This window comes from Oncorhynchus kisutch, linkage group LG8, assembly GCF_002021735.2.
Source record: "Oncorhynchus kisutch isolate 150728-3 linkage group LG8, Okis_V2, whole genome shotgun sequence".
NCBI lineage: Eukaryota > Metazoa > Chordata > Actinopteri > Salmoniformes > Salmonidae > Oncorhynchus > Oncorhynchus kisutch.
The window spans coordinates 26,598,541-26,623,679 of record NC_034181.2 but is presented as its reverse complement, the minus strand read 5'-3'; the positions used below and the strand labels follow the sequence as shown (position 1 = coordinate 26,623,679).

Sequence of the window (25,139 nt, the reverse complement as noted above, 5' to 3'; positions counted from 1 at the left end):
AAAATGTTTCCAGGTTATCAATGCCCACCAAGACAGACGTGCATGCGTGTTTGTTGTTGACGTCTATATTTCCCCTTATTTCAGTGTTTAGACGGGATTTAGGTTTCCTAAAATGTCGAGATTAATCGTCAAAAACCTTCCAAACGGGGTAAGTTATGTTAGAATGTGTTGTTGAATGGAGGATGGAGTTTGAACCAGTATCTGGGCTTGAGAAGACGAATATGACGAGATATTTTCTGACGCCCAGGATCCTTTAATCCTTCAAAGTCCCGATAATAAGCTCTGCAAACTTGATAATGTTCAAATACGTTCGGTATTTCGCATATAGCAACTATCGTCATTACTGCCGTTATGTACTTCCGAAAAATGTATAATTTAAATATCAATGATTTTTCGGGTTACTGTACTGCTGCTGGATCAGCCGAACTGCGTGGCAGTATTGAGTAATTTGCGCACTTGGTCAAAAACAATACTTTTTATACATGCATTTTGTTGATGTACATTACCGTGTTTAATAGCGAAATGCAAAGTTTTGAGTACCGAACGTATTTTGTCATTGTTACGTTTTCAGATCAGGTTAATGGGATATTGAATTTATGGTACTGGTTCAGATGGAGTGTAGCTACAGATCTAAGCTAAACGTAAAGGGCTAAAACTACACAGCAAATCATTGTATCTACTATTTCGTTCTTGAATTACAGGGGCTAATGTGTGGTAAACTGGAGATGAGTTTGGCTTTTCGTTTGTGACTGAATTTACTTAACCTGAGTTTAGTTAATGATCGAGTTTACGTTTACCTTAGTTCAAAATGAACTTCTAGCCCCTACCCTATTAGGCACTTGGGCATCTGAAAGGATATAATAATATATGTAACCATGTCTGAAGTGATAGCTCCATCTTGTTTGCTGATAGGCCAAGCAGAGTTATTAATCCTCTTAGATGTTTTCTCCACAAGTGCCGATGGAGTAGTGGCTAGGTCTGGGTTGATTTGTTATTCAGGGTTTGTTAAACTGAGTTTAGGTTACTAATGACGAACTTTGCCTGCAGATGAAGGAGGAGCGGTTCAAGGAGATGTTTGCCGCCTTCGGAACCTTGACAGACTGCGGCCTGAAGTTCACCAAGGAGGGCAAGTTCCGCAAGTTTGGATTTGTGGGCTTCAAGACTGAGGAGGATGCGGACAAGGCGCTGAAGCATTTCAATAAAAGCTTTGTAGACACGTCCAGAGTAACGGTGAGACAGTTAGCCACCCATACTACTGAGTAGTGGTGAGATGGACAGCTAGCCAATCACAGATTGTATGTCAAATTGGATTCGCTAGCCTGGTTGACAGCTAATGCCATCGTCTTCTCTGATGGTGTGTTGTGTTTTTGCCCAGGTGGAGATGTGCAAGTCGTTTGGGGACCCCACTAAGGCCAGAGCCTGGAGTAAACACTCCCGTGGCCCAGCCACAGCCCCCAGGGAGAATAACAAGGTACAGTATAAGGATAGGGCTGCAGTCAAGTGTTTAATGTTTTTGAATGTTTCACACCATGAGATGTTCCCTTCATCTTCTGGTCATGTCTACACACAGGGTCCTGGGTAACATTGAGAAGTTATTATATTGGGTGTTGATGTACCATAATAACAGGGTACATACTATGATGTATTTTGTGCTGAATTGTTGTGAGAGATCATATCTATTCTTACATTTTTCTCTTGTTGTGTTTTTTTCCACCAGGAGAAGAAGAAAAAGGAATCCCCCAGTCTTCTAGGCAAAGTAAGTACATGTCTGCCTGGCAGAGGAAATACACTATGGATGGCGTGTAATATTGCAAATGCCTTAAGTGTTGACATTTATTCTCTTCCTTGACATTCTGGTGATCTGTTTAATATTATTTCTGTTTAAACTTGTGTGTCTGTGTGTCAGCTGGAGGATGACGAGGGTTTCCAGGAGTTTGTGTCAGTGCATCAGAACCGCAACCAGGCATCTACCTGGGCCAACGACACTCTGCCCCAATCAGCAGCCCCCGAGACTGGACAGGGGAGGAGTCAGGAGAAGAAGCCTGCCTCCGATGATTACCTTAACTTTGACGAGTCAGATGAGGAGGAGGAAGACCAGGGTAGGTACACATGCCTACATAGACCCTTTGTCTGACAGATGCCGGTAAGGATCTGTGTGTGTAAACGGTGTGTTTTCACTGTCAGGTGCTGATAAGGAGGCTCTGAAGTCTGGCCTGTCTGATATGGAGTACCTGCGCTCCAAAGTGGCACAGACAGAGGGTGCTGCTGTGGAGAAGGACGATGAGGATGAAGATGCGGAAGACGAGCCTGCCACTGTGCAGCAGACAGATGGTGCCTATGAGAGTAGGGACACAGACTGTATCCAGGGGGCCACAGCACCAGCCTCTTCACTGGATCAAAGCCAGGGCAAGCCTGTCAAACAGCAGGAGGTAGGGCAGACTCCTAACCTTTAACCCCTAGCACTTGACAGGCACCAATAACCCTCAAACCTTGGGATTGTATATTTGACCTAAAATCCAACCTAGCAGTTAAAACGGCATAATGGTGTAGCATTCTGACAGTGCAATTAAGGTTGAGGGTTTTCATTACCTTATTCCCTTTGGTAAAATATGTGTGTCTATCTCTCTGCGTTCCACAGACTGAGCCCACCACTGAGTTCACAGTGAAGCTAAGAGGATGTCCCTTCAATGTCAAAGAGGTAAGTGTGTGTGGGTTTTTGGGCATGGCATGGGGGTGTGATGAGTTCAGTTGATTGTGAAAAGGGAGATATGTCCTTCTATTATGATGCAGTTGTTTGTTTATGTATGACTTCTTGGGTTGTTAATGTGTGAAATCAACAGCAACAAGTACGAGAGTTCATGACTCCTCTGAAGCCTGCAGCCATTCGAATCATCAAGAACGCCACTGGCAACAAAACCGGGTATATATATGTGGACATGCGGTCAGAAGAGGAGGTTGAAAAGGCTCTGAAGAAGAACAAAGATTACATGGGTAAGAATCAGACTGTTGTGTGTGTGCATGTTGGTTTCCTCACTGAGAATATAGAGACATGTATTGTGTTTGTTTGTCCTAAGGGGGGCGCTATATTGAGGTTTTTCGGACGAGTGTGAGGGGTGAGGTGCGCACGGCGAGGCGGGAGAAAGGGAGCGAGAGGAGCTTCACCAGGGAGCTGAAGGATGATGAGGAAGAGGAAGATGTTGCAGAGTCAGGAAGACTCTTCATAAGGAATCTGCCCTACACTTGTACAGAAGAGGAGCTCCAAGACCTATTCTCCAAGCAAGGTGTGCAAACACACACACACATACTGTACTCCAAGCAAGGAGTTCACACACACCCCTGACCCCTCAGCCTGTGTTACAGGTCCTCTGGCTGAAGTGGTTTTCCCCATCGACAATCTGACCAAGAAGCCTAAAGGATATGCCTTCGTCTCTTACATGATCCCTGAGAATGCAGTGACAGCACTGGCCCAGCTAGATGGACACATATTCCAGGTACTAATCTCACACCCTTACCCATTGTGTGTTTCTGGCCATTAACCTGTAACATCTAACCTTCTATACTCCCATCTCTTTCTCTCTCAGGGCAGGATGCTGCACCTGCTTCCATCCACTCTGAAGAAGGAGAAGTCTGATTCTGCCCACTCTGGCCCAGGCCCCTCTTACAAACGGCAGAAAGACGCCAAGAACAAAGCCAGTAGTACAAGGTCAGTTACAGTCTAAAGACTCCTTAGTTTAACATCTCTAAATTGTCCAAGTTTATGTTTACAACCCAGTACTGGAATTGTTCAGTAATCTTATTGCCTTTTTGTGTTTGTTCACATTTTGATGTTTGTCCCTCTACAGCTCCCATAACTGGAACACCCTGTTTCTGGGCACCAGTGCTGTAGCAGGTGCTATCGCTGAAAAATACAACACCACCAAGAGCCAAGTCCTGGACCATGTGAGTTCTACTCTCCCGTCTCCTCGGCCCCTTTTACCCATCTTCCCTTACCACCGAATACACCTTTCCCCCACCCTCTACCCCATCATCTTTAATGGTGTGATTCTCAGGAGTCTAAGGGGAGTGTAGCAGTGAGGATGGCTTTAGGAGAGACTCAAATTGTCCAGGAGACTCGACAGTTCCTGTTGGACAACCATGTTTGTCTGGACTCCTTCAGTCAGGTATGTTTTAAAACACTCTCTAGGATGTGCTAACCGTGCATAAAGGACATAACATTATATAAAGTTTAGAACATTATTTAAAGTTATAATTTTGGATTCCGGTTATTTGTGTGTGTGTGTTTAGGCGGCGGGGCCTCGTAGCATGTCTGTGTTCCTGGTGAAGAATCTTCCAGCGGGAGTGACGGTGGAGAACCTGGAGGAACTGTTCTCGCCGCATGGCACCCTGGGTAGGGTGCTGCTGCCGCCTGCAGGCTTGACGGCCATCATAGAATACCTGGAACCCACTGAGGCCAAACAAGCCTTCACTAGACTGGCATACAGCAAGGTGTGTGTGTGTTCATTCCATACAAATTTGGCCTATATAATGTAAAAATAGAATGCTGTCTGAGGAAGACCATGGTCCTGTTCAGGGGAGTATATGTAACGGATGTGAAACGGCTAGCTAGTTAGCGGTGGTGCGTGCTAAATAGTGTTTCAATCGGTGACGTCACTTGCTCTGAGACCTTGAAGTAGTAGTTCCCCTTGCTCTGCAAGGGCCGCGGCTTTTGTGGAGCGATGGGTAACGATGCATCGTGGGTGACTGTTGTTGATGTGTGCAGAGGGTCCCTGGTTCGCAACCCGGGTATGGGCGAGGGGACGGTCTAAAGTTATACTGTTACATATACTGTAACATATATACTGCCTCACTCTCTAGTTCCAGCATGTCCCCCTATATTTGGAGTGGGCCCCTACGGGAGTATTCTCAGCAGCCATGCCTAGCAAGACACTTACACCAGATCCGGAGTCCACCACCAAAACCTCAGCACAGGAGGAGGAGGAGGAGGAGGAGGAGGAGGAAGCACTGGGATCCACCCTCTTCATCAAGAACCTCAACTTCACCACAACAGAGGAGACATTGCGTGAGGTAGGGTTAGCATTAGATGATGAGGAATAGAGGATGAGTGAGTCAGAGGATGCAGTTAGGTCGGAAGTTTTGTTGAATGGCTCATGTTTTTGGTTTGTCTTTCTATAGACCTTCTCCAAATGTGGCACATTGAAGACCTGCACCATCTCCAAGAAAAAAGACAAGACCGGTACTGAACATGACATTTCACGTCTGCATTGGCCTTGCAGCATTTATGGTTATATGGCCTCTGCAGAAGTCAGGGCTTTGATACTTCTGGCGATTTGCGGAGCAGCACAGAGCTGTTGAAGGAAGTTGTCAAGGGCGTGAGTTTGTGTTTATACAGGACCTCCCGCCCCCACCTACTGTCAATCAAATCATTTCAATGCGGAGCTATACAGAGCCCTCCGCATTGTTACATACATTTGGGAGGTGCACAGCAATGTGGAACATGGCTCAATTTGGCCTCTGTGTGCCTCCGGAGGCTCCGCAATTGCGTCAGTCTCCGACCACAAGCATAAATTGAACATTGGTGTTCTGTGCTGTTTTGTCCCTGTAGGTCAGCTGTTGTCCATGGGGTATGGCTTTGTCACCTATCGGACGCAGAAGGCAGCAGAGAAGGCCATAAGGCAGCTTCAGGTATTGACCCTAGCCCTGATCCTGAACCTTTAACCTCTACACCTATAGATACTGACCACCTCTTTCTGTCTCTCTCATCCCCTCCATCTCACTTCTTTCTCTAAGCACTGCAGTGTGGATGAACACCAGTTGGAGTTGAAAGTGTCTGAGAGAGCCACCAAGTGAGTCACTCCATCATACTAATACCATCCATCATACATGGTTACATTAATTGGGCGGCAGGGTAGCCTAGTGGTTAGAGCATTGGACCGAAAGGTTGCAAGTTCGAGTCCCCGAGCTGACAAGGTACAAATCTGTCGTTCTGCCCCTGAACAGGCAGTTAACCCACTGTTCCTAGGCCGTCATTGAAAATAAGAATTTGTTCTTAACTGACTTGCCTAGTAAAATAAAGGTAAAATTAAAATGAACAACAAACTGATAGGAGTAATTAGTGCATTTGAAAAGTATTCAAACCCCTTGACTTTTTCCACATTTGGTTACGGTGTAGCCTTTTTCTGAATTGAATGGGAGAAAATAATGACCTCTACAGGGAATAGAGTGTTGACTAGTAACCAAAAGGTTGCAAGATCGAATTCCCGAGCTGACAAGGTAAAAACGTCGTTCTGCCCCGTCATTGAAAATAAGAATTTGTTCTTAACCACTTCTTAGGGATCAAATCTCGTTAACGGGATCGATTTGACAACATCCGGTGAAATGGCAGAGTGCCAAATTCAAATTATTTGAAATATTTAACTTTCATACAATCACAAGTGCAATACACCATATTAAAGCTTTACTTCTTGTTAATCCAGCCACCATGTCAGATTTCAAAAAGGCTTTACGGTGAAAGCAAACCATGCTATTATCTGAGGACAGCACAGCACAGACAATCATTTCATCCCGCCAAGCACGACACAAAACTCAGAAATAACGATATAATTCTTTGACGAGCTCTTTGAAGAGCTTCTTCTGTTGGCACTCCAATATGTCCCATAAACATCACAAATGGTCCTTTTGTTCGATTAATTCCGTCGTTATATCTCCAAAATGTCCATTTATTTGGCGCGTTTGATCCAGAAAAACACCAGTTCCAACTAGCGCAACATGACTACAAAATCTCTTAAGTTACCTGTAATCTTTGTCCAAACATTTCAAACAACTTTCCTAATACAACTTCAAGTATTTTTTAACGTAAACAATCAATAAAATTTAAGATGGGATAAACTGTGCTTAATAGCGGATAAAAACAAAGTGGAGCGAGCTTTCAGGTCGCGCGCCCCAACCACACCAGTACACTAGACTCAACCTTTGTTCTGAACAGCCCTACTTCTTCATTACACAAAGGGAAAAACATCAACCAATTTCTAAAGACTGACATCCAGTAGAAGTGACAAGAACTGCAAGCTAAGTACCTTAAAAATCTAGATCCTCATTGAAAACACTCACCTAAAAAAAAAAATTCCTGGATGGTTTGTCCTCAGGGTTTCGCCTGCCAAATAAGTTCTGTTATACTCAGACATCATTCAAACAGTTTTAGAAACGTCAGTGTTTTATATCCAAATCTACTAATAATATGCATATCCTAGCTTCTGGGCCTGAGTAGCAGGCAGTTTACTTTGGGCACACTTTTCACCCGGGTGTGAAAATACCGCCCCCTAGCCTAGAGAGGTTATTAACGGACTTGCCTAGTTAAATAAAGGTAAAATAAACAAATACCCCATAATGACAAAGCAAAAAGACATTTTGGCAAATGACATTTTGGCAAATGTATTAAATAAAATACTGGAAATGTAACATTTACATAAGTATTCAGACCCTTTACTCAGTACTGTGTTTTAGCAGCGATTACAGCCTAGAGTCCTCTTGGGTATGATGCTACAAGCTTGGCACCTGTATTTTCAGAGTTTCTCCCATTCTTCTGTGTTCTTGGGGACATTCAATGCTGCAAAAATGGGTCTAAATACTTATGTAATTAAGGTATTTCTGTCTTATTTTTAATACATTTGCAAGAATGTCTTAACCTGTTTTTGCTTTGACGTTATTGGGTATTGTGTGTAGATTGAGGGATAATGTTCTACTTAATACATTTTAGAATAAGGCTGTAACTTAACAAATTGTGGAGAAGGGGTCTGAATACTTTCCTAATGGTCTGTATAAGCACTTATGATGACACAATGCAGCATTTATCCTCTGTGGCAGACCAGGGGGTTTGGTCAAGACCTTTACACAGATCAGACACGGACAGAGTATGATTAGCTCTGTTTCAAGGGTGTTTATTTAAATAATAAATCAAAAAGAAAAGGATAGGTCTCCCCATGAGACCCTCTCCGGGATACCGCCTTCTGGGATCCGGGTCTCGCTGTATCCTGTCGGGCACAAAAACTGAACTCCCTGCACATACCTCTGCAACCGTCCTCAACTATATGGGAGTCCTTTCTTCTCCCGCTCTCCTTTGTGTGCTGCCCTTCTGGCAGCTTTATGGGCCTTGCACAGCTGGTCAGCAATCAGCCCTTGATTACTCACAAGCTCCCAATTAGTCCTGGCCGGAGAGCCCGTCGAGACCTGGCACGTCCAGCAGATGGAGCCGTCGCCTCGTGATGTATACGGTCACCAGGCCTCGACGAGTCTCCCCCTGGTGGCTGACGTGTATGCAACTACTTATAAATATGTGAGTATTTTGTAATTTTTTTGCATTTGTTTATTTTGTATAGGTCTGCAGTAGTGTCTCGTAAGAAGCAGGCAGAGGGGAAACAGACCAGCTCTAAGATCCTTGTACGCAATGTCCCCTTCCAGGCCACAGTCAGGGAGATACGAGAGCTCTTCTGGTAATAAATATATATATATATATATATATATACACACACGCACGCACGCACAGACATCCTCAGAGCTTTCTCACTGAGACATTGCATTTTTCATCACTCACTTATGATGATAATATGTATATCCCCTCCAGCACGTTTGGGGAGCTGAAGACTGTTCGTCTGCCAAAGAAAGCGTCCGGTACTGGCATGGGGGCTCACCGCGGGTTTTGCTTTGTAGACTTCCTCACCAAACAGGATGCAAAGGTGAGTGAGGATGAATGAGCACGGTGTGTGTTATTTCTTGTTTCCCCTTTAAAATGTGTGTTGTTGCTGTACAGTAGTGTTGACCGGTCTTGTTATTTCTTGTGTCCCCTGTAGAAAGCATTCTCAGCACTGTGCCACAGCACCCATCTGTATGGGCGGCGGCTGGTTCTAGAGTGGGCCGACGCTGAAGACACTGTGGAGACGCTACGCAGGAAAACAGCAGAGCATTTCCATGGTAACACCCAGCGTACAGATACAGTAATACATTTCAGATTGATGTTTTGAGAAACCTGTTCTCTGATGTCCCTGTCTCTCTCTTTCTCTTAGACATTCCTAAGAAGAAGCGGAAGGCCGAGGTGATGGAGGGTATTATGGAGACGATGGAGGCTGGGGGGACAGAGGATGACTGACCTCTCAACCACACACCCCAACCCAGCCCTGATTGTTGCTCTGTCGACCCATGTGGGTAGGAATGACTGCGTAATCTGGACCTGTGTGACAGGAGAAGAAAGAATGAGATGGACCAGAACTCGACAGAAGCCAATTATTTTGTCAGTGATTCTGCTCAAAGCCTTGACAATCCTCTCAAACACACTGAGGCACTTTGACAGAGCGTTGTTGTTAGGAGGAACGGGTGTGGGTGTGTGAGGAGAAAGCGGGACAGAGAGAGCGAATGTCTGTGAGAGAGCTCTGATGATGCATGGGACTCTGATGACATGATTGATAGGATTATTTGTACACAACAATTAAATGTTACCTATCTGCTACTGTAGCTTTAAGTTTTTATTGAATTGTATTTTATCAGAAAATTGAACATATAATCTATCTACGTTAGAGGGTTAGACTTTTATTTTGAAAGTCCTTCATCTTTGGTCACATGAACTATATTGCTAAAAATGGCTGACAGGCGCACACAGATGTCAGTAACAACAGAGAAGATGTTTATGTTTTCATGTGTTTTTTATTTATCATGGACGTCTGTTCGGGCCGAGATTCATTCTGCAGTTCTCGATAAACAAACTGGCCAGCTGTCCTTGGAGGAGGGGTTCCGAGACGACTATGTAGCCTGGGCGAACTTTACCGACGACATCAAGAACTCGGGGTAAATTCAGTTATCTGATGTAGCTGTATCTCTGATCTAGGGCATTACCGAGTTCCTCCGCTAACGCGCACCAACTCCCTGGACCAGAGCTAATCTAGGTTCATAGACGATGTAGGAATAAAAATATGCGTTTGGGTAAACAGCGAGTTACCACAACCATTTTATCAGAATATGACTTCTGAATAAGTCTAAACAATAACGTTGGATTGATAATTGGGGTATGGCAGGCGATGTTGTCCCCATGTTGCGGAATAAAGAGATGTGAAAGTCTAGGTTTGAAATAAAATGTAACCAATTACTGTTACAAATTCTAATATGAACAGAACATTTTTAAATCCACAAGGGCCTCATTTATAAACGGTGCGTAAATTTCATCCGAGATTTGTATAGAAATACTGAGATGTATAAACTTGGCGCACGCCATACATACGCATCAGACCTGTCATAAAAATATATGCATAGGTGAACGAGGATTAACGCTGCCTGAAAAACGCCCTACAGTCACTTGTTATTCTTACAATAACACCCTTTATTTGCGGTATAGTTTGGTACGATTCATGCAAAAGACGAGTTGTTAGATATTTACTTATCAATATATTATTGCGTTTCTATGTCCTGCCCTGGAGCCTGGACTCATAGACTAGACGTAACATAGTAAATGTAAATCCGGTACACTGAAATTGGTGTGGTTCCATAAATTAGATTACTTAAGGCAAAAACGAAAGTAGGGTGGATGAGTGGGCGTATAACGTCTAGCTACCAAAAGGTTGCGAGTTACTACTTTTTACCTACTTTACAACTACTTAGCATGTTAGCTAACTCTTCCCTAACCTTAACTTTTCGCTAACCTTTCTGGGAAGAAGGCCTATGCTCCAGTTTTTGGGAAATTCGCTCAGCACTCCAGTCAAATTGGTCACGCTCCACTCAGCTCACATACTCTGGTTGGCAGGATGTTTAATCTTTAGCAGTAATTTATGCTGTATCTGGAAAAATGACTGTCAATTTCTGAAATAAAAAACATGGCAAGTTGTTGTGGACCTGTCAGCATACATTTTTTTGCATTAACTTTTCCCCCAACTTAAATGTGATGGACTGCAAGGGAATTCTGAAATGTAGGGCAGGCTACAAAAAAATATGCAATTACAGTAGCTTACTAAGGCCTACTTCAATGTAAAAATGACTATACCAGTATTATAAGCCACACTGCCTATGACAGTCCAAAACAACCATTCGGAGTTGAACTCCTCACCCAAACAAATTTGATCATGATGTATTTACTATGTGTTCTCTCCCTCAGCTGGGCATATCTGGAAGTGACCACTAGCGGAAGCTATAATGATAGTATCCAGGCGTATGCTTCCGGGGCCGTTGAGGCTACAGTCACCTCCCAGGTAAGGTAGAGACCATCTGCCCCAACCCCTAAACTAAAACCATATCCTGCTGGGGCAGTGGAGTCAATCTATAGCTGATTCTGTGTGTATTTGTATTTGTCTCAGCTGATCTATAAGCACTGGATGAACACACTTATGGGGTACTGCGGTCCGTTTACCTTCGAGTCGGGATTCTGCCAGAGGCTAAAGGATTACATCACTTCCAACCTGCAATGGGTCAGACAGCAGATAGAGGAGCATCCACACTGTCCCTACTGGCACCAGGTACTGTCTGGGTCTGGGTCAGCCAGCATGCTAAATTATGAAGTGTCTGCGCCTTTTCTCTGTGTCTAAACAGTAAATAATTATTGCTAGTGTGGCTCATTCAGTACACATTTGGGATCTAAGAACATCTTAGTAGAGAATATTTTTTATTTAGACTTTCTCTCTCAGGTGCGGTTGGCGTTGCTGCAGCTGAAAGGTCTGGAGGACGGCTACAATGATCAGCTGTCATTTCCCAGTGGCCCTTTCACTCTCAACCCCTTCGGCTTCCTGTAAGTGTGGTCTGTGATCTCTGTGATTGGTGGATTTGAGTTCACCCCATTAGTGACAGTCTCTGTAAGCGCCCTTGATTTAACACGGAGTACCCATCTCCGGAGCAATGTAAATGGTTCCAATGGGGTGAGCTAAATGAAGTGTGGCCAATCATGCCTTGCAACACAGCTCTGACAACCCTCAATTTTTATGTGGCTATTCAGACTTTTCCAGATGGGAGGAGACCTAGAGGATCTTGAAGGGGCCCTAAACAAATCTAGCCATTCACGGACTCTGGGCTCCGGCTCTTGCTCCGCCCTCATCAAGCTGTTGCCTGGCAACAAGGATCTACTGGTGTCTCATGATACCTGGAACATCTACCAGGCCATGCTGCGCATCCTAAAAAAGTACCAGTTTGCCTACCGTGTCTCTCCTACAGGTAACCCTAACCCCTAAACCTCTCATAAGGATAACTTAACTCTGCCTACAGCGTCTCAACGTCCCCCCTTTCCCCCTAACATATACACTCTTCATGAAACACTCCTTGAAACTCTGCATCTGAACACTGGGAAAGTCGAAACATGAGTTATGTGGTTCAGAGTTCTATATTTTGAGTTTGATTTCTGTGTTCTGTTGTTCTCAGACAGTGATATGATCCCTGGTGGAACCCAGGCGTTCTCTTCCTACCCAGGCTCCATCTTCTCTGGAGATGACTTCTACATCCTTAGCACTGGGCTGGTGAGAGCTGTGTGTAATATGTGTGGACATAGCATATACAGTGTGTGTAGTCTTTTTATTTTAAAGATGTCCCTCAGGTTACTCTGGAGACCACCATTGGCAACAGTAACCCCGCCCTCTGGAAGTTTGTTCAACCAACCGGAGCAGTGATGGAGTGGCTGAGGAACATCGTAGCCAATCGGCTGGCTACAACTGGCAAGGCGTGGGCAGAGATTTTCAGCAAACACAACAGCGGAACGTAAGTCTCTGGTTCCTCTGGTTGACATTTCCCCTTTTTCCTGTAGATGTCCACCATGTTGGTTATCTCTCCGGTTCGGTCAGGCTGGAGCTCTGCAAATCAACTCTCGTACAGGCTTTTGAACTATCCATTTAAAGGAAACTAGGAGAGGAAGAGTGAAGGGAACTATCTTTTTAAGGAATGTAGGGAAGTAAAACTATAATCGAGTTTATAAAACATCACATTAAATATCATGAGTGGGGGGAGGACAGAGTCAGCAGTTAAGTCAGCTGATAAAGTAGTGTCTCTGAGTTGCTGAGTTGTCATTTATGACACACACTTCAGGCAGGCCTGGGAAAGCAGGGCTGGGACTTATCAGTAATGCCCACTCAGGCCAAAGTCCCCTGAGGTCAAAAGTGACGCACTCATGTTGTTTTGTATGGTTACATTTATATGTCTTCTGCAGCTTTTTTGTTTATTTCTCTAGCCTATCAGTGGAAGCTAGTGGGAGGAGCTATAGACTTTTTAATGGCTGGAATAGAATGGAGTCCAACATGTGGTTTCCATATGTTTGATACCGTTCAATTTATTCCATTCCCAGCATTACAATGAGCCGTCCGCCTATAGCTCCTTCCACCAGTCTTCTCTGATCTCTAGAATATCTACACAGTGTCTTATCAGCCTCAGTTACTCAGCACAGTGGAACCTGAGACTGACTAGTGTATCATCGTCATTAATTACTCAGCCTCTAAACAGACCCACATACCACATAGTGTCTACCTTTTAAAGTTAATGTATTCCCTCGTGTGTGTGTGTGTGTGTGTGTGTGTGTGTGTGTGTGTGTGTGTGTGTGTGTGTTAGGTATAATAACCAGTGGATGATAGTGGACTACAGGCATTTCACTCCAGGGATGACCGAGACTAAGGAGCAGCTGTTTACTGTGCTGGAGCAGATCCCGTAAGACAGGCAACACACATACACACAACAACCTCTCAACACATATACATTTTGAGAAATGGGCTGGTTATTTATCAGTAACATTAATAGGTGTGTGTGGTTCTGTTCTGTAGTGGGCTAGTTGTTCACTCTGATAAAACCCAGGAATTGCTGCAGAAAGGCTACTGGTCTAGTTACAACATCCCGTAAGTACCAATAACATCAAACTACCACACACTAGTAATGACTATATTATTAATAAAAAGAGGAGTTGACTGTGTCGGTCTTGCAGGTGTTGGAGTGGATGGTTATAATTTGTTCAGCTTTAATGTGTATATGTGTGATGCACACTCTCGCTTTGTGTTTGTGTAGGTACTATGAGGAGGTGTTTAATGCCAGCGGCTGTAGAGAACTGGTAGAGCAGTTTGGTCCATGGTTTTCTCTGGACATGAATCCTCGAGCCCAGATCTTCAGAAGGAACCAATCACACGTCACAGACATGGACTCCATGGTCCGCCTCATGAGGTACACGCCTCCATTCAGAGGCTTCAATCCAAATGTGTCACAGGAGGGAGATGGACAGACCTGCTTTTATACATGGTCATTTCCATGTAAAAGGACCCATGAGCACCAATGTGAAGTTTATAGGAGCATGTCAAAAGTGTTTTTAAAATTTTAATTAAGGCATACATTTGGAATAAGCAAAGGCTTTGATAAGTGGTCAAACAGATGGACAATGGGTCCAAATCAAAGTTTATTTGTTACGTGGCCGAATACAACAGGTGTAGTAGACCTTACAGTGAAATGCTTACTTACAGGCTCTAACCAATAGTGCAAAAAAGGTATTAGGTGTACAATAGGTAAAGAAATAAAACAACAGTAAAAAGACAGGCTTTATACAGTAGCGAGGCTACATACAGACACCGGTTAGTCAGGCTGATTGAGGTAGTATGTACATGTAGCTATGGTTAAATTGACTATGCATATATGATGAACAGAGTAGCAGTAGCGTAAAAGAGGGGTTAGCGGGTTGTGGGTGGGACACAATGCAGATAGCCCGGTTAGCCAATGTGCGGGAGCACTGGTTGGTCGGCCCAATTGAGGTAGAATGTACATGAATGTATAGTTAGTGACAATGCATATATGATAAACAGAGAGTAGCAGCAGCGCAAAAAGAGGGGTTGGGCGGGGGCATACAATGCAAATAGTCCGGGTAGACATTTGATTACCTGTTCAGGAGATAGATATGAATGTACTTTGGTGTGAAATGTGCAAATCGATCCCAGAACAACAGCAAAGAACCTTGTGAAGATTCTGGAGGAAACAGGTACAAAAGTATCTATATCCACAGTAAAACGAGTCCTATATCGACTTAACCTGAAAGACCGCTTAGCAAGGAAGAAGCCACTGCTCCAAAACCGCCATAAAAAAGTCAGACTACGGTTTGCAACTGCACATGGGGACAAAGATTGTACTTTTTGGAGAAATGTCCTCTGGTTTGATGAAACAAAAATAGACCTGTTTGGCCATAATGATCATCGTTAAATTAGGAGAAAAAGGGGGAGGCTTGCTAGCCGAAGAACACCATTCCAACCGTGAAGCACGGGGGTGGCAGCATCATGTTGTGGGGGTGGCAGCATCATGTTGTGGGGGTGCTTTGCTGCAGGAGGGACTGGTGCACTTCACAAAATAGATGATATCATGAGAAATTGAAAATGATGTGGATATATTGAAGCAACATCTCAAGACATCAGGACTGATGCATATATGATGAACAGAGAGTAGCAGTAGCGTAAAAGAGGGGTTAGCGTGGATATGATGATGTGGATATATTGAAGCAACATCTCAAGACATCAGGACTGATGTCTTGAGATGTTGCTTCAATATATCCACATAATTTTCAATTTCTCATGATATCATCTATTTTGTGAAGTGTAGCACCAGTCCCTCCTGCAGCAAAGCACCCCCACAACATGTTAAAGTTTGGTCGCAAATGGGTCTTCCAAATGGACAATGACCCCAAGCATACTTCCAAAGTTGTGGCAAAATGGCTTAAGGACAACAAAGTCAAGGTGGCCAGAATTGAAAAAGCTTGTTGCGAACTAGGAGGCCAACAAACCTGACTCAGTTCCACCAGCTCTTGGGAATGGGCCAAAATTCACCCAACTTATTGTGGGAAGCTTGTGGAAGGCTTTCTGATACGTTTGACCCAAGTTAAACAATTTAAAGGCAATGCTACCAAATACTAATTGAGTGTATGTAAACTTCTGACCCAGTGGGAATGTGATGAAAGAAATGAAAGCTGAAACAAATCATTCTACTATTATTCTGACATTTCACATTCTTAAAATAAAGTGGTGATCCTAACTGACCTAAGACAGGGAATATTTACTTGGATCAAATGTCAGGAATTGTGAAAAACTGAGTTGGAATGTATTTGGCTAAGGTGTTTGTAAACTTCTGACTTAAACTGTCGATTTATATATTTTTTTAAAGTGTTGAACATCTAAAATATTTTCAGAAAATAAAGCTCTAGCACCAAGAAGATAAGATTTTTAAAATGTATTTTACCTTTATTTAACTAGGCAAGTCAGAGAGTTGTCTCTAGAGAGTTGAAAACTGCAGGTCTGGGACAGGTAGCACATCCGGTGAACAGATCAGGGTTCCATAGCTGCAGGCAGAACAGTTGAAACTGGAGCAGCAGCACGGCCAGGTGGACTGGGGACAGAAAGGAGTCATCAGGCCAGGTAGTCCTGAGGCATGGTCCTAGGGCTCAGGTCCTCAGAGAGAATTAGAGAGAGCATACTTAAATTCACACAGGACACCAGATAAGACAGGAGAAATACTCCAGATATAACAGACTGACCCTAGCCCCCTGACACAAACTACTGCAGCATAAATACTAGAGGCTGAGACAGGAGGGGTCGGGAGACCCTGGCCCTGTTTGACAATACCCCCGGACAGGACCAAACCGGCAGGATATGTCCATTGCTCGTGTTTCTTGGCCCAAGCAAGTCTGGAGCTAGGGGAGTTAGAGCCCTGTCTAGGCAGGACCCCACCCACTTTGCCAAAGCACAGCCCCCACACCACTAGAGGGATATCTTCAACCACCAACACACTACCCTGAGACAAGGCTGAGTATACATGGGGCCAAAGGTGTAACGTTAACTTACACAGCGACTTAACTTTTGTAAAACTTGTTCAGGAAACCTAAACTCGATTCTGAACCTTAAAACTTACTTCAAATATGATGCTTTCGCCAATCGCGAAAAGATCTTGTGGAGCTGTGGAAATATTCTCTCTTCTGTCTGTTATTCTTATTCTTTTGTATCTCGCAACCAACGCGAATATTCTCTCTTCCCTGTCCTCGATTTGAAAACGTCAAAATAAATGCTTCTTTCAACGAGGTGAAATGAGATATCAATCAGCATCAAACTGCCAGTAGCAAATTCAATTTTGGTAGATGTGTGTTGTGCTGTACATTGATGTCCAAACTTGTGAAACGTAGACGTATATGATTGGTTCAGATTTGGTCTGGACTAGAGGTCGACAGATTATGATTTTTCAAAGCTGATACCGATTAATCGCCCGATTAAATAAAAAATAATTACATTTTACTGAATGAACATTTATTTTAACTTAATATAATACATCAATAAAATCAATTTAGCCTCAAGTAAATAATGAAACATATTCAATTTGGTTTAAATAATGCAAAAACAAAGTGTTGGAGAAGAAAGTAAAAGTGCTATGTAAGAAAGCTAACGTTTCAGTTCCATGCACAGAACATGAGAACATATGAAAGCTGGTGGTTCCTTTTAACATGAGTCTTCAATATTCCCAGATAAGTTTTAGGTTGTAGTTATTATAGGAATTATAGGACTATTTCCCTCTATACCATTTGTATTTCATTAACCTTTGACTATTGGATGTTCTTATAGGCACTTTAGTATTGCCAGTGTAGCAGTATAGCTTCCGTCCCTCTCCTCGCTCCTCCCTGGGCTCGAACCAGGAACACAACGACAACAGCCACCCTCAAAGTAGTGTTACCCATGCAGAGCAATGGAAACAACCACTGCAAGGTTCAGAGCGAGTGACGTTTGAAATGCTATTAGCGCGCGCTAACTAGCTAGCCATTTCACTTCGGTTACACCAGCCTCATCTAGGAAGTTGATAGGCTTGAAGTCATAAACAGCGCAATGCTTGACGCACAACGAAGAGCTGCTGGCAAAACGCACCAAAGTGCTGTTTGAATGAATGTTTACGCGCCTGCTTCTGCCTACCACTGCTCAGTCAGATACTTGTGTGCTCAGTCAGATCATATGCAAAGCAGGACACGCTAGATAATATCTAGATATATCATCAACCATGTGTAGTTAACTAGTGATTATGATTGATTGTTTTTTATAAGATAAGTTTAATGCTAGCATTAAATATTGCGTTGGACTAGTTAACTGTAAGGTTGCAAGATTGGATCCTCCGAGCTGACAAGGTGAAAATCTGTCTTTCTGCCCCTGAACGAGTCAGTTAACCCACCGTTCCTAGGCCATCATTGAAAATAAGAATGTGTTCTTAACTGACTTGCCTAGTTAAAATAAAGGTATTACATTTTTTTATGTACAATTTTTAAAAATCTGCAAATCGGTGCCCAAAAATACCGATTTCCGATTGTTATGAAAACTTGAAATTGGCCCAAATTAATCGGCCATTCCAATTAATCGGTCGACCTCTAGTCTGGACCATCAAAATTTTGTCTAGTTTGGGGCAGAGCTCATTAAAATAATAGCCACGGTGTAGAATAATACCCAAATATGCAAACATGGATATTGCATATTTATACCTTTTTTTTGTACCTATTTTCAAAGCATCACCATGAAGAGAATTACATTCATAGTTATGCATTTCTTTGTAGTACACATCAGGAACCCATGATTCCGTTACCGCAATTCCATTGCCAGGTGTAAATCCACTTCACTTACTGTAGTTCAATATCCAAGAGATTTTCTCAATGTGTCATGTCATAGCTGACACCCCATTTGTTCTGCAGACATTGTTGAATCTTAATTCCGATCAGGTATTTAAGAGTTTTTGGAAAATTTGGACACAAACTGAGGAAGATGTTTCCAAACTTTGCATCTGTACAGTTCTTCCAGTAAATGTTTTGTAAAATGTTCAGTGTAAATGGTTAAAAGTAGTCAGAGTTGTATGTTTTGTTTGGCATACCTTTTTAAGTGAAAAATCGGAGTCTCAGCTCAATTCTGTTACTGTGGAATTGTCCACACCTGACCTGTATACATGACATTTTAGCCTATGTATAAAAATATCCCTTCCCGCTCTCTCTGTGTAGGTATAATAACTTTAAAGAGGACCCATTGTCACGGTGCGAGGGCTGCGACCCGCCTGCTAACGGAGAGAACACCATCTCGGCCCGCTCCGACCTGAACCAGGCTAACGGGACATATCCCTTTGGAGCGCTGAAGCAGAGACCACATGGTGGAACAGATATGAAGGTAAGGCTGTACTCCCTCTACTTTTGTCTTGCTCCTCCATCTATCTAAGTATGAATTAGGTGAGCTGTAATGTCATGCCTCCTGTGGGTATCACTAATTGGCTGTGTGCGTACCTTTCCTTGTGTGTAGGTGACGTCTTATGAGATGTGGCGTGAGTTTGGGTTCTTGGCAGCGAGTGGACCCACGTGGGACCAGGTACCTGCTTTCCAGTGGAGTTCCTCTCCCTACTCAGACCTGATGCACATGGGACACCCCGACACCTGGGCTTTCACACCTATACATGTCACCTGGTCTACCTAACCCGTAACCTTTAAATTAACCCTACACGCACACATCCATCAGTGTAAGAAAATAAACTGAGGGGTGCTGGATTTCATTTGAAAAGGGGAAATGATTACAAATGTAATGCAAATGGATATACAGTACAACAGTAAGCATATGTTTACTGCACTGCTGTTTGAGATGAAGGGAATGTGTTTTAACAGTTTAAAAAACAAAATCATTTTTTGCTCATACTGGCTGTCTCATATTGAATGTAATGTGAGATGGTATAACTCTGTCTGAAATGAGACTTCCACTATTGACAATATTGAGGTAGGAAATTGTACCTCTTAGACGCACAAAAAATACTTTGTTAGGGCAATAGAGAATGATTTTTGTTTTCCATTTTTAAATCTGTTTTCAATTTGAATCCTAAAGTATTCTACCATTTGATTAATGCTGCTAAGGCACTGGTCAATTCATTTAATTCATATCAACGCTATTAAGACCGTAATCAGATCAAAATATGTATTACATTTCTCATTTGACAGATAAAGGCTTGAATGTGTCCAAGTTTTTTATTTTTTATTCAATGGTCAATGGTTGTCATTAAATGAGTTTTGAACTTCAGTTGTGTACTGTAGCTTATTCATAAATACAAAGCTGGCATACTGTCTTTTGTTGTCTGACACTGTTCTATCAGATGGCACAGACTTTCTGAAGCCTACCTGAAAGCAAAAGAGAAACGTTCTTTTCTCACCACTTTTTCATAGCAGGACATTTTCGTAGCAGGTTAGAAGACAGGTTGTTGGGAAAAGAGTTCTAGTTAGAGTTAGCGAAAATGCTCTCCTAACCTGCTACGTAAATCACTTCGTATCAAAGTAATGTGAAAAGTGTCCTGAAAGCAAAACAATTCTGACTGAAAAAAGGGATATACGGTCATCACACCTTTTTAGATCCAATGACAATGCAGGTGGCTCTGCTTTCCACCAATCAACTGTTTATTTGAGTTTGATCTTTCTGATTCCTCTGCCTTTCAATTCAATGGTCATAAATATTCCTGCATAAACTGAGTTTGAAATGTAACTACCAGTAACTGTTACTAGTACTAGCTAGTTTTCTCATGTGAACTGCTTACTTCAGATGTAGCTAGTTTAGAGCTGGATGGTCATGATTTATTTTGCAATTGTATCAAAGCCTGCTTGCTAGCTGGTTGACTTCGATCCGAGTTAGCTGGAGAGCTAGATAGTATGGGGATGTGTGGCTAGCTAGGTGCTGCACTTTTGATATCAAGAAAAGCACAGATGCGGAAGTTGTACTTTGACTGGTAAATTCTGTTGTCTGTCTTAACCTTGACAACATCGCACGCAATGTGCGGTAGTATTGCAGAGAACAGCTTGAGGCTTGATGTTGGACTAAGCCACGTCATCCCTGTGGACCTGTCTCTAAATCACGTGGCGAATGCAATGCTCTTGTGGTTTATTTGTCTGAATCCTGTATAGCCGTCAGTTTTTATAGCAGCAATCTGTTGTGATACAGGTGTGTCATGGGTTCCTGGCAGTCTGTCTGCTAAATGCATCTTGGGCATGCAGGTCAAAACATTCCCTGTTGGGGTAGCAGACTGCAGACTACTGTAGATTAACAGGAAAATGGAAATGCATATTTTCTTTTAAAGGACTGGAACCACTTCCTGGCCTCATTGGCCCACAAGTTCTGTGCGAGAGCCAATGTCACAGTAATGGAGATGGTTTCCTCTCCTCCATTCAGGTAGAACAGCATTGCCTAATTTCACCCAGAGCCCTCAAGCCATCACCCATTTTGTTTCAGTGGGTGCCGCTGGCTGTAAAGGAGAGCTCAGACATCCAATTCCTGGGCAACCTCCACCTCCATGCAATGGTATTGGCAAGTCTAACAGCTAATGTTGCACATTTCATGCTATTGTTAATTGGTTTTATATGAAACCATTCTTTATAATACATAAATGAGATGTCCAGTTTTGTCAAGCTGAAATAACTCGTAGCAATACAACTTGACAATTACCTTCGGTAAAGAGGCTGAAATGTGACGCAGGTGTTCTCTCCATCTGTGTGGGGCAACTTGCACACTTGCCTTACTGTCAGCGCACATACACATTCTACTTCCGATACTGTGAGTGATACACGCATACTTAGTCTTACATACACTGATTCATTCACCTGTTTTATACAACTCTGTAGAGTGCCTGGATAGCACTTCTGCCTTCTCTCCTCTGGTGTGTCTGTACGTAGTCTACCTTCTCTAAAACGTGTCTGTCTATGTATGTCCAGACTGCCACCTGTGTGCCCTGCCAATGAAGGGGACATGAAGGGGACATCCTCCCGTCAGAGCGGTTGCATTGGAGACAAGCAGCCAAAATCCCTGTGTTACAGTCTACAGTACACACCTGATCTGATCCTACACTCACCATCATGCTAACGCAGGTACATACACACAACGGTCATGACCCCTCGCTCTCAAAGCTCCATTGACACACCCACAAGTCACAACCTATTCACCACCACCACGAGAGGGATAACTGGGCCCAAAATCTGTCTTCTCCTGCAAGTGGAGTTTTTTTCTCTCTCTTCTTTTGCTCACCAAGCAAGGAGTTTTTGGAGGTCAATGAGTGTTGAAATTGTTCAACAAAAAATGTTATGGCTTATTTGATTGAATAGAAGTTTCGTAATGCTTAGGTTGTTACGAGTGAATAGATATAAGTAGGACGTGACATACTGGCAACTTTGAGAAAAAACACTTCATATCAGAGATGTGCCTGTTGTTCATGCATATCTACCCTCTCATTGGCTAGATTGGTCCCACCTGATCTTGCCTCCTGACTGCCTTCCATTTTTGAAGACATTTATTTTCATTGTTAGAGCAGCCATTTGAGCATCTGGTCAATATAATGGATACTCTGTTAGTACCCAGCAGAGAAGGAAGGAAGAAAATAGGGAGGATGGTTGGGCTGAAGGACTCTTTCCGAGTCTGCTTCTGTTGTTGATCAGTTTGATGGAGTGTCTCATTAAACTGCTTGCCTGCTGTTATTAATCTTAACCCTTGCCCTGTCCACAAACAGTGCCCTCTGATACTTTTGACTTTCTACACTTCTCTGATGGGTGACGTAAACATGAATAAATATTTAAATTTTACAACATCTAAGGTGTCTATTATTCCTCTCAGGCCTCTAGGCACTTCCATCGATCTGAGCCGCCTGCAGCTGTTCATCCCAGTCCAGCTCCTCTCTCTGCAGCCACCACAGTGGTGGAGCATCTTTCCCACCACCGTCAAGAAAAGTGGAGTCGCTGCCCATCTGCCACAGGCTGAAAATCCATCTCGTATTGCTGCACCTTGGCTCCCGTACTGCCTTCCCTAGCTTATCACTCCTACAAAGATCACTTGTGGTGGGCACTAAATCCACACAATCACAGATAAAACTTGTGTTGAATCTTGCACAGTTTATTCAGCGTGCCGCTGCTAAATGCATGTTGGGAAAACATTGCCTATTGCCTTGGGCAAGTGAACTGAGCAGTCACACAAGTTGAGCCTGCTCCGAGGTTGGCGATTTGTTATTTATTTTTTAAGTGAAAAAACTGCAATGAATTCCAGTAGACTAAAACTGATATTTATGGTACCTCTCCATTGTTTAGGTAAAAGACAGACAATTTATGGCATTTATTGCAGTCGTGGAAGTTGAGCCTGCTCTGAGAATTGTTTAACTGATTAAAAAAAATCCCAAAAATTCCATGACTGATCTTTTACATTCCTCCCCTATGTGTAGGTGAAAGGCAGACAAAGTATGTCCCTACTGATGGTTATGTTAATCCCTAGAGGTGAACCATTCTTTTCACCCTAGCTCTTCAAATGGTAGTCATATAACAAAGGACAGTTGGAATTAAATGTTGGGAGTTGACAATTTACATTTTCCAGTAGCCTACTTAAAATAGACAGTTGTGCAAAGATACAGGTGTAATGCTCACCTCAAAAAAGTAAATAAATTACAAGCACACATGGTTAAACGAATTATTGTATCAAGCAAGGACACGGGCAGCCATTTCAGAATTTGCCTGAGTGACAATCAACATGGCTGTCTAGTAACTAACAACAACACATGCACTGACAAAACACACAGCTAAAACACTTAATTTCACCTAGGTCCTAAATGAACAAGCAAAATGATTCAAACAATGGAATATTATTGAAACAAGTTAAAGCCTGTTCCATTATTATTAACATTTAGGGAATTCTTTACTGGTGTATAAACCGTTAACTAACAGCTGCTAGTGCAACAAACTTACCATGGGAAAAATAGAGAAAAGGCCAAACGAAAGATAAACGTTTAGTTTTGGCTAAAAACAGAGTTGAAATTGAGAGCTAGCCTAGGACTATGGTAGAGCAGCATAATGGGCTCCCTGAATTCCTCAGCTACCTAGCTAGCTAGTAGGCTTCATTATGCATATTAAAATAGTAATATTCAACAATAACTTACTATTTATATATTTTTTACACCCTTTTTCTCCCCAATTTTGATATGGTCTTATCGCTGCAACTCCCCAACGGGCTTGGGAGGCAAAGGTTGAGTCATGCGTCCTCCGAAACATGACCCGCCAAACCGTGCTTCTTAACACCCGCCCGCTTAACCCGGAAGCCAGCCTCACCAATGTGTCGGAGGAAACACCGTTCACCTGATAACCAAGGTCAGCCTGCAGGCGCCCTGCCCGCCACAAGGAGTCGCTAGAGCGCGATGAGCCAAGTAAAACCCCCCCGGCCAAACTCTCCCCTAACCCGGACGACGCTGGGCCAATTATGCGCCGCCCTATGGGACTCCCGATCACGGCCGGTTGTGATATAGCCCGGGATCGAATCCGGGTCTGTAGTGACTTTAGCTACTATCACACAGCTTGGACAACCATGAACAACCCACAAGACATGCCACCAAAGGTCTCTTCACAGTCCCTGAGTCCAGAGGAGACTATGGGAGAAGCAAAGTACAACATAGAGCAATGGAACTCTATTCCACATCAGGTAACTGATGCAGTAGAATCAGATTAAAAAAACTGCTAAAAATACACCTTATGGAACAGCAGGGACTGTGAAGAGACACACAAAAGGTACAGTCATAAGCTAGCACATGCACTCTACACACATGTACAATCTAATATTCTAGTATGGTTGTATTATACATTTTGTATTGTAGATATCTAGTGGTGTAATAATGTTATATGATGTACTTTTTTATATTTGGTTTTATATTTAATGTAAGTGCCTGAATATGTTTGGACCCTAGGAAGAGTAGCTGCTGCCAATGAGAACCCCTAATAAATACAAATATTGACGACGTCTGTCCTAGCTCGCTCATTAATGTCTTCATCGAAATATTGCTTCTTATCCGCTCGTCGTCCCCTTATGCCATAGTTTGTACATCTCAATTGTCAGTAGAAACCACATTGGTTTAAGCTAGTATCAGCCATATCAGCTGTTTTTTTAAGGCAGTAAATTGGGCAAAATGAACTGTTTTGCTGCTAGGCAAGGCTCAGCTAAAATAGCCAGGTGTAGCAGTGGTAAGGATTCACTGAAAAGCAAGCTCCGGTTTTGGTACTTTATATAGGCCCTAACAGTTTGTGGGCATCGTTTGTCACCGTTATGGTGCAATTCATGTTTTGTTTAGTGTTGTGTAGTGGCTTTGCTGGCATGAATGTACTTTTTTTTGTTAATTTGCCCCACCAA

General features: G+C 43.0%; 2 protein-coding genes across 2 annotated transcripts; both read left to right on the top strand.

The window, feature by feature from the left end:
• On the top strand, positions 1–20,027 carry rbm19 (RNA binding motif protein 19). The gene is made up of 33 exons (XM_020490128.2): positions 1–148; positions 1,048–1,230; positions 1,376–1,471; positions 1,718–1,756; positions 1,907–2,099; positions 2,185–2,429; positions 2,639–2,698; positions 2,841–2,991; positions 3,075–3,281; positions 3,361–3,491; positions 3,582–3,703; positions 3,843–3,939; positions 4,050–4,160; positions 4,285–4,485; positions 4,855–5,064; positions 5,173–5,233; positions 5,603–5,682; positions 5,788–5,843; positions 8,373–8,486; positions 8,618–8,729; positions 8,844–8,964; positions 9,057–9,831; positions 11,129–11,222; positions 11,328–11,486; positions 11,655–11,755; positions 11,960–12,174; positions 12,379–12,473; positions 12,551–12,711; positions 13,552–13,647; positions 13,761–13,832; positions 13,999–14,151; positions 18,974–19,136; positions 19,266–20,027. The coding sequence occupies exons 1-22, from the start codon at positions 113–115 to the stop codon at positions 9,137–9,139; spliced, it is 2,709 nt and encodes a 902-aa protein (XP_020345717.1). The 5' UTR covers positions 1–112; the 3' UTR covers positions 9,140–9,831; positions 11,129–11,222; positions 11,328–11,486; positions 11,655–11,755; positions 11,960–12,174; positions 12,379–12,473; positions 12,551–12,711; positions 13,552–13,647; positions 13,761–13,832; positions 13,999–14,151; positions 18,974–19,136; positions 19,266–20,027.
• On the top strand, positions 9,601–20,027 carry plbd2 (phospholipase B domain containing 2). Its single transcript, XM_020490129.2, has 12 exons — positions 9,601–9,831; positions 11,129–11,222; positions 11,328–11,486; positions 11,655–11,755; positions 11,960–12,174; positions 12,379–12,473; positions 12,551–12,711; positions 13,552–13,647; positions 13,761–13,832; positions 13,999–14,151; positions 18,974–19,136; positions 19,266–20,027. The coding sequence occupies exons 1-12, from the start codon at positions 9,626–9,628 to the stop codon at positions 19,434–19,436; spliced, it is 1,686 nt and encodes a 561-aa protein (XP_020345718.1). The 5' UTR covers positions 9,601–9,625; the 3' UTR covers positions 19,437–20,027.
• Positions 20,028–25,139: the final 5,112 nt, after the last annotated feature.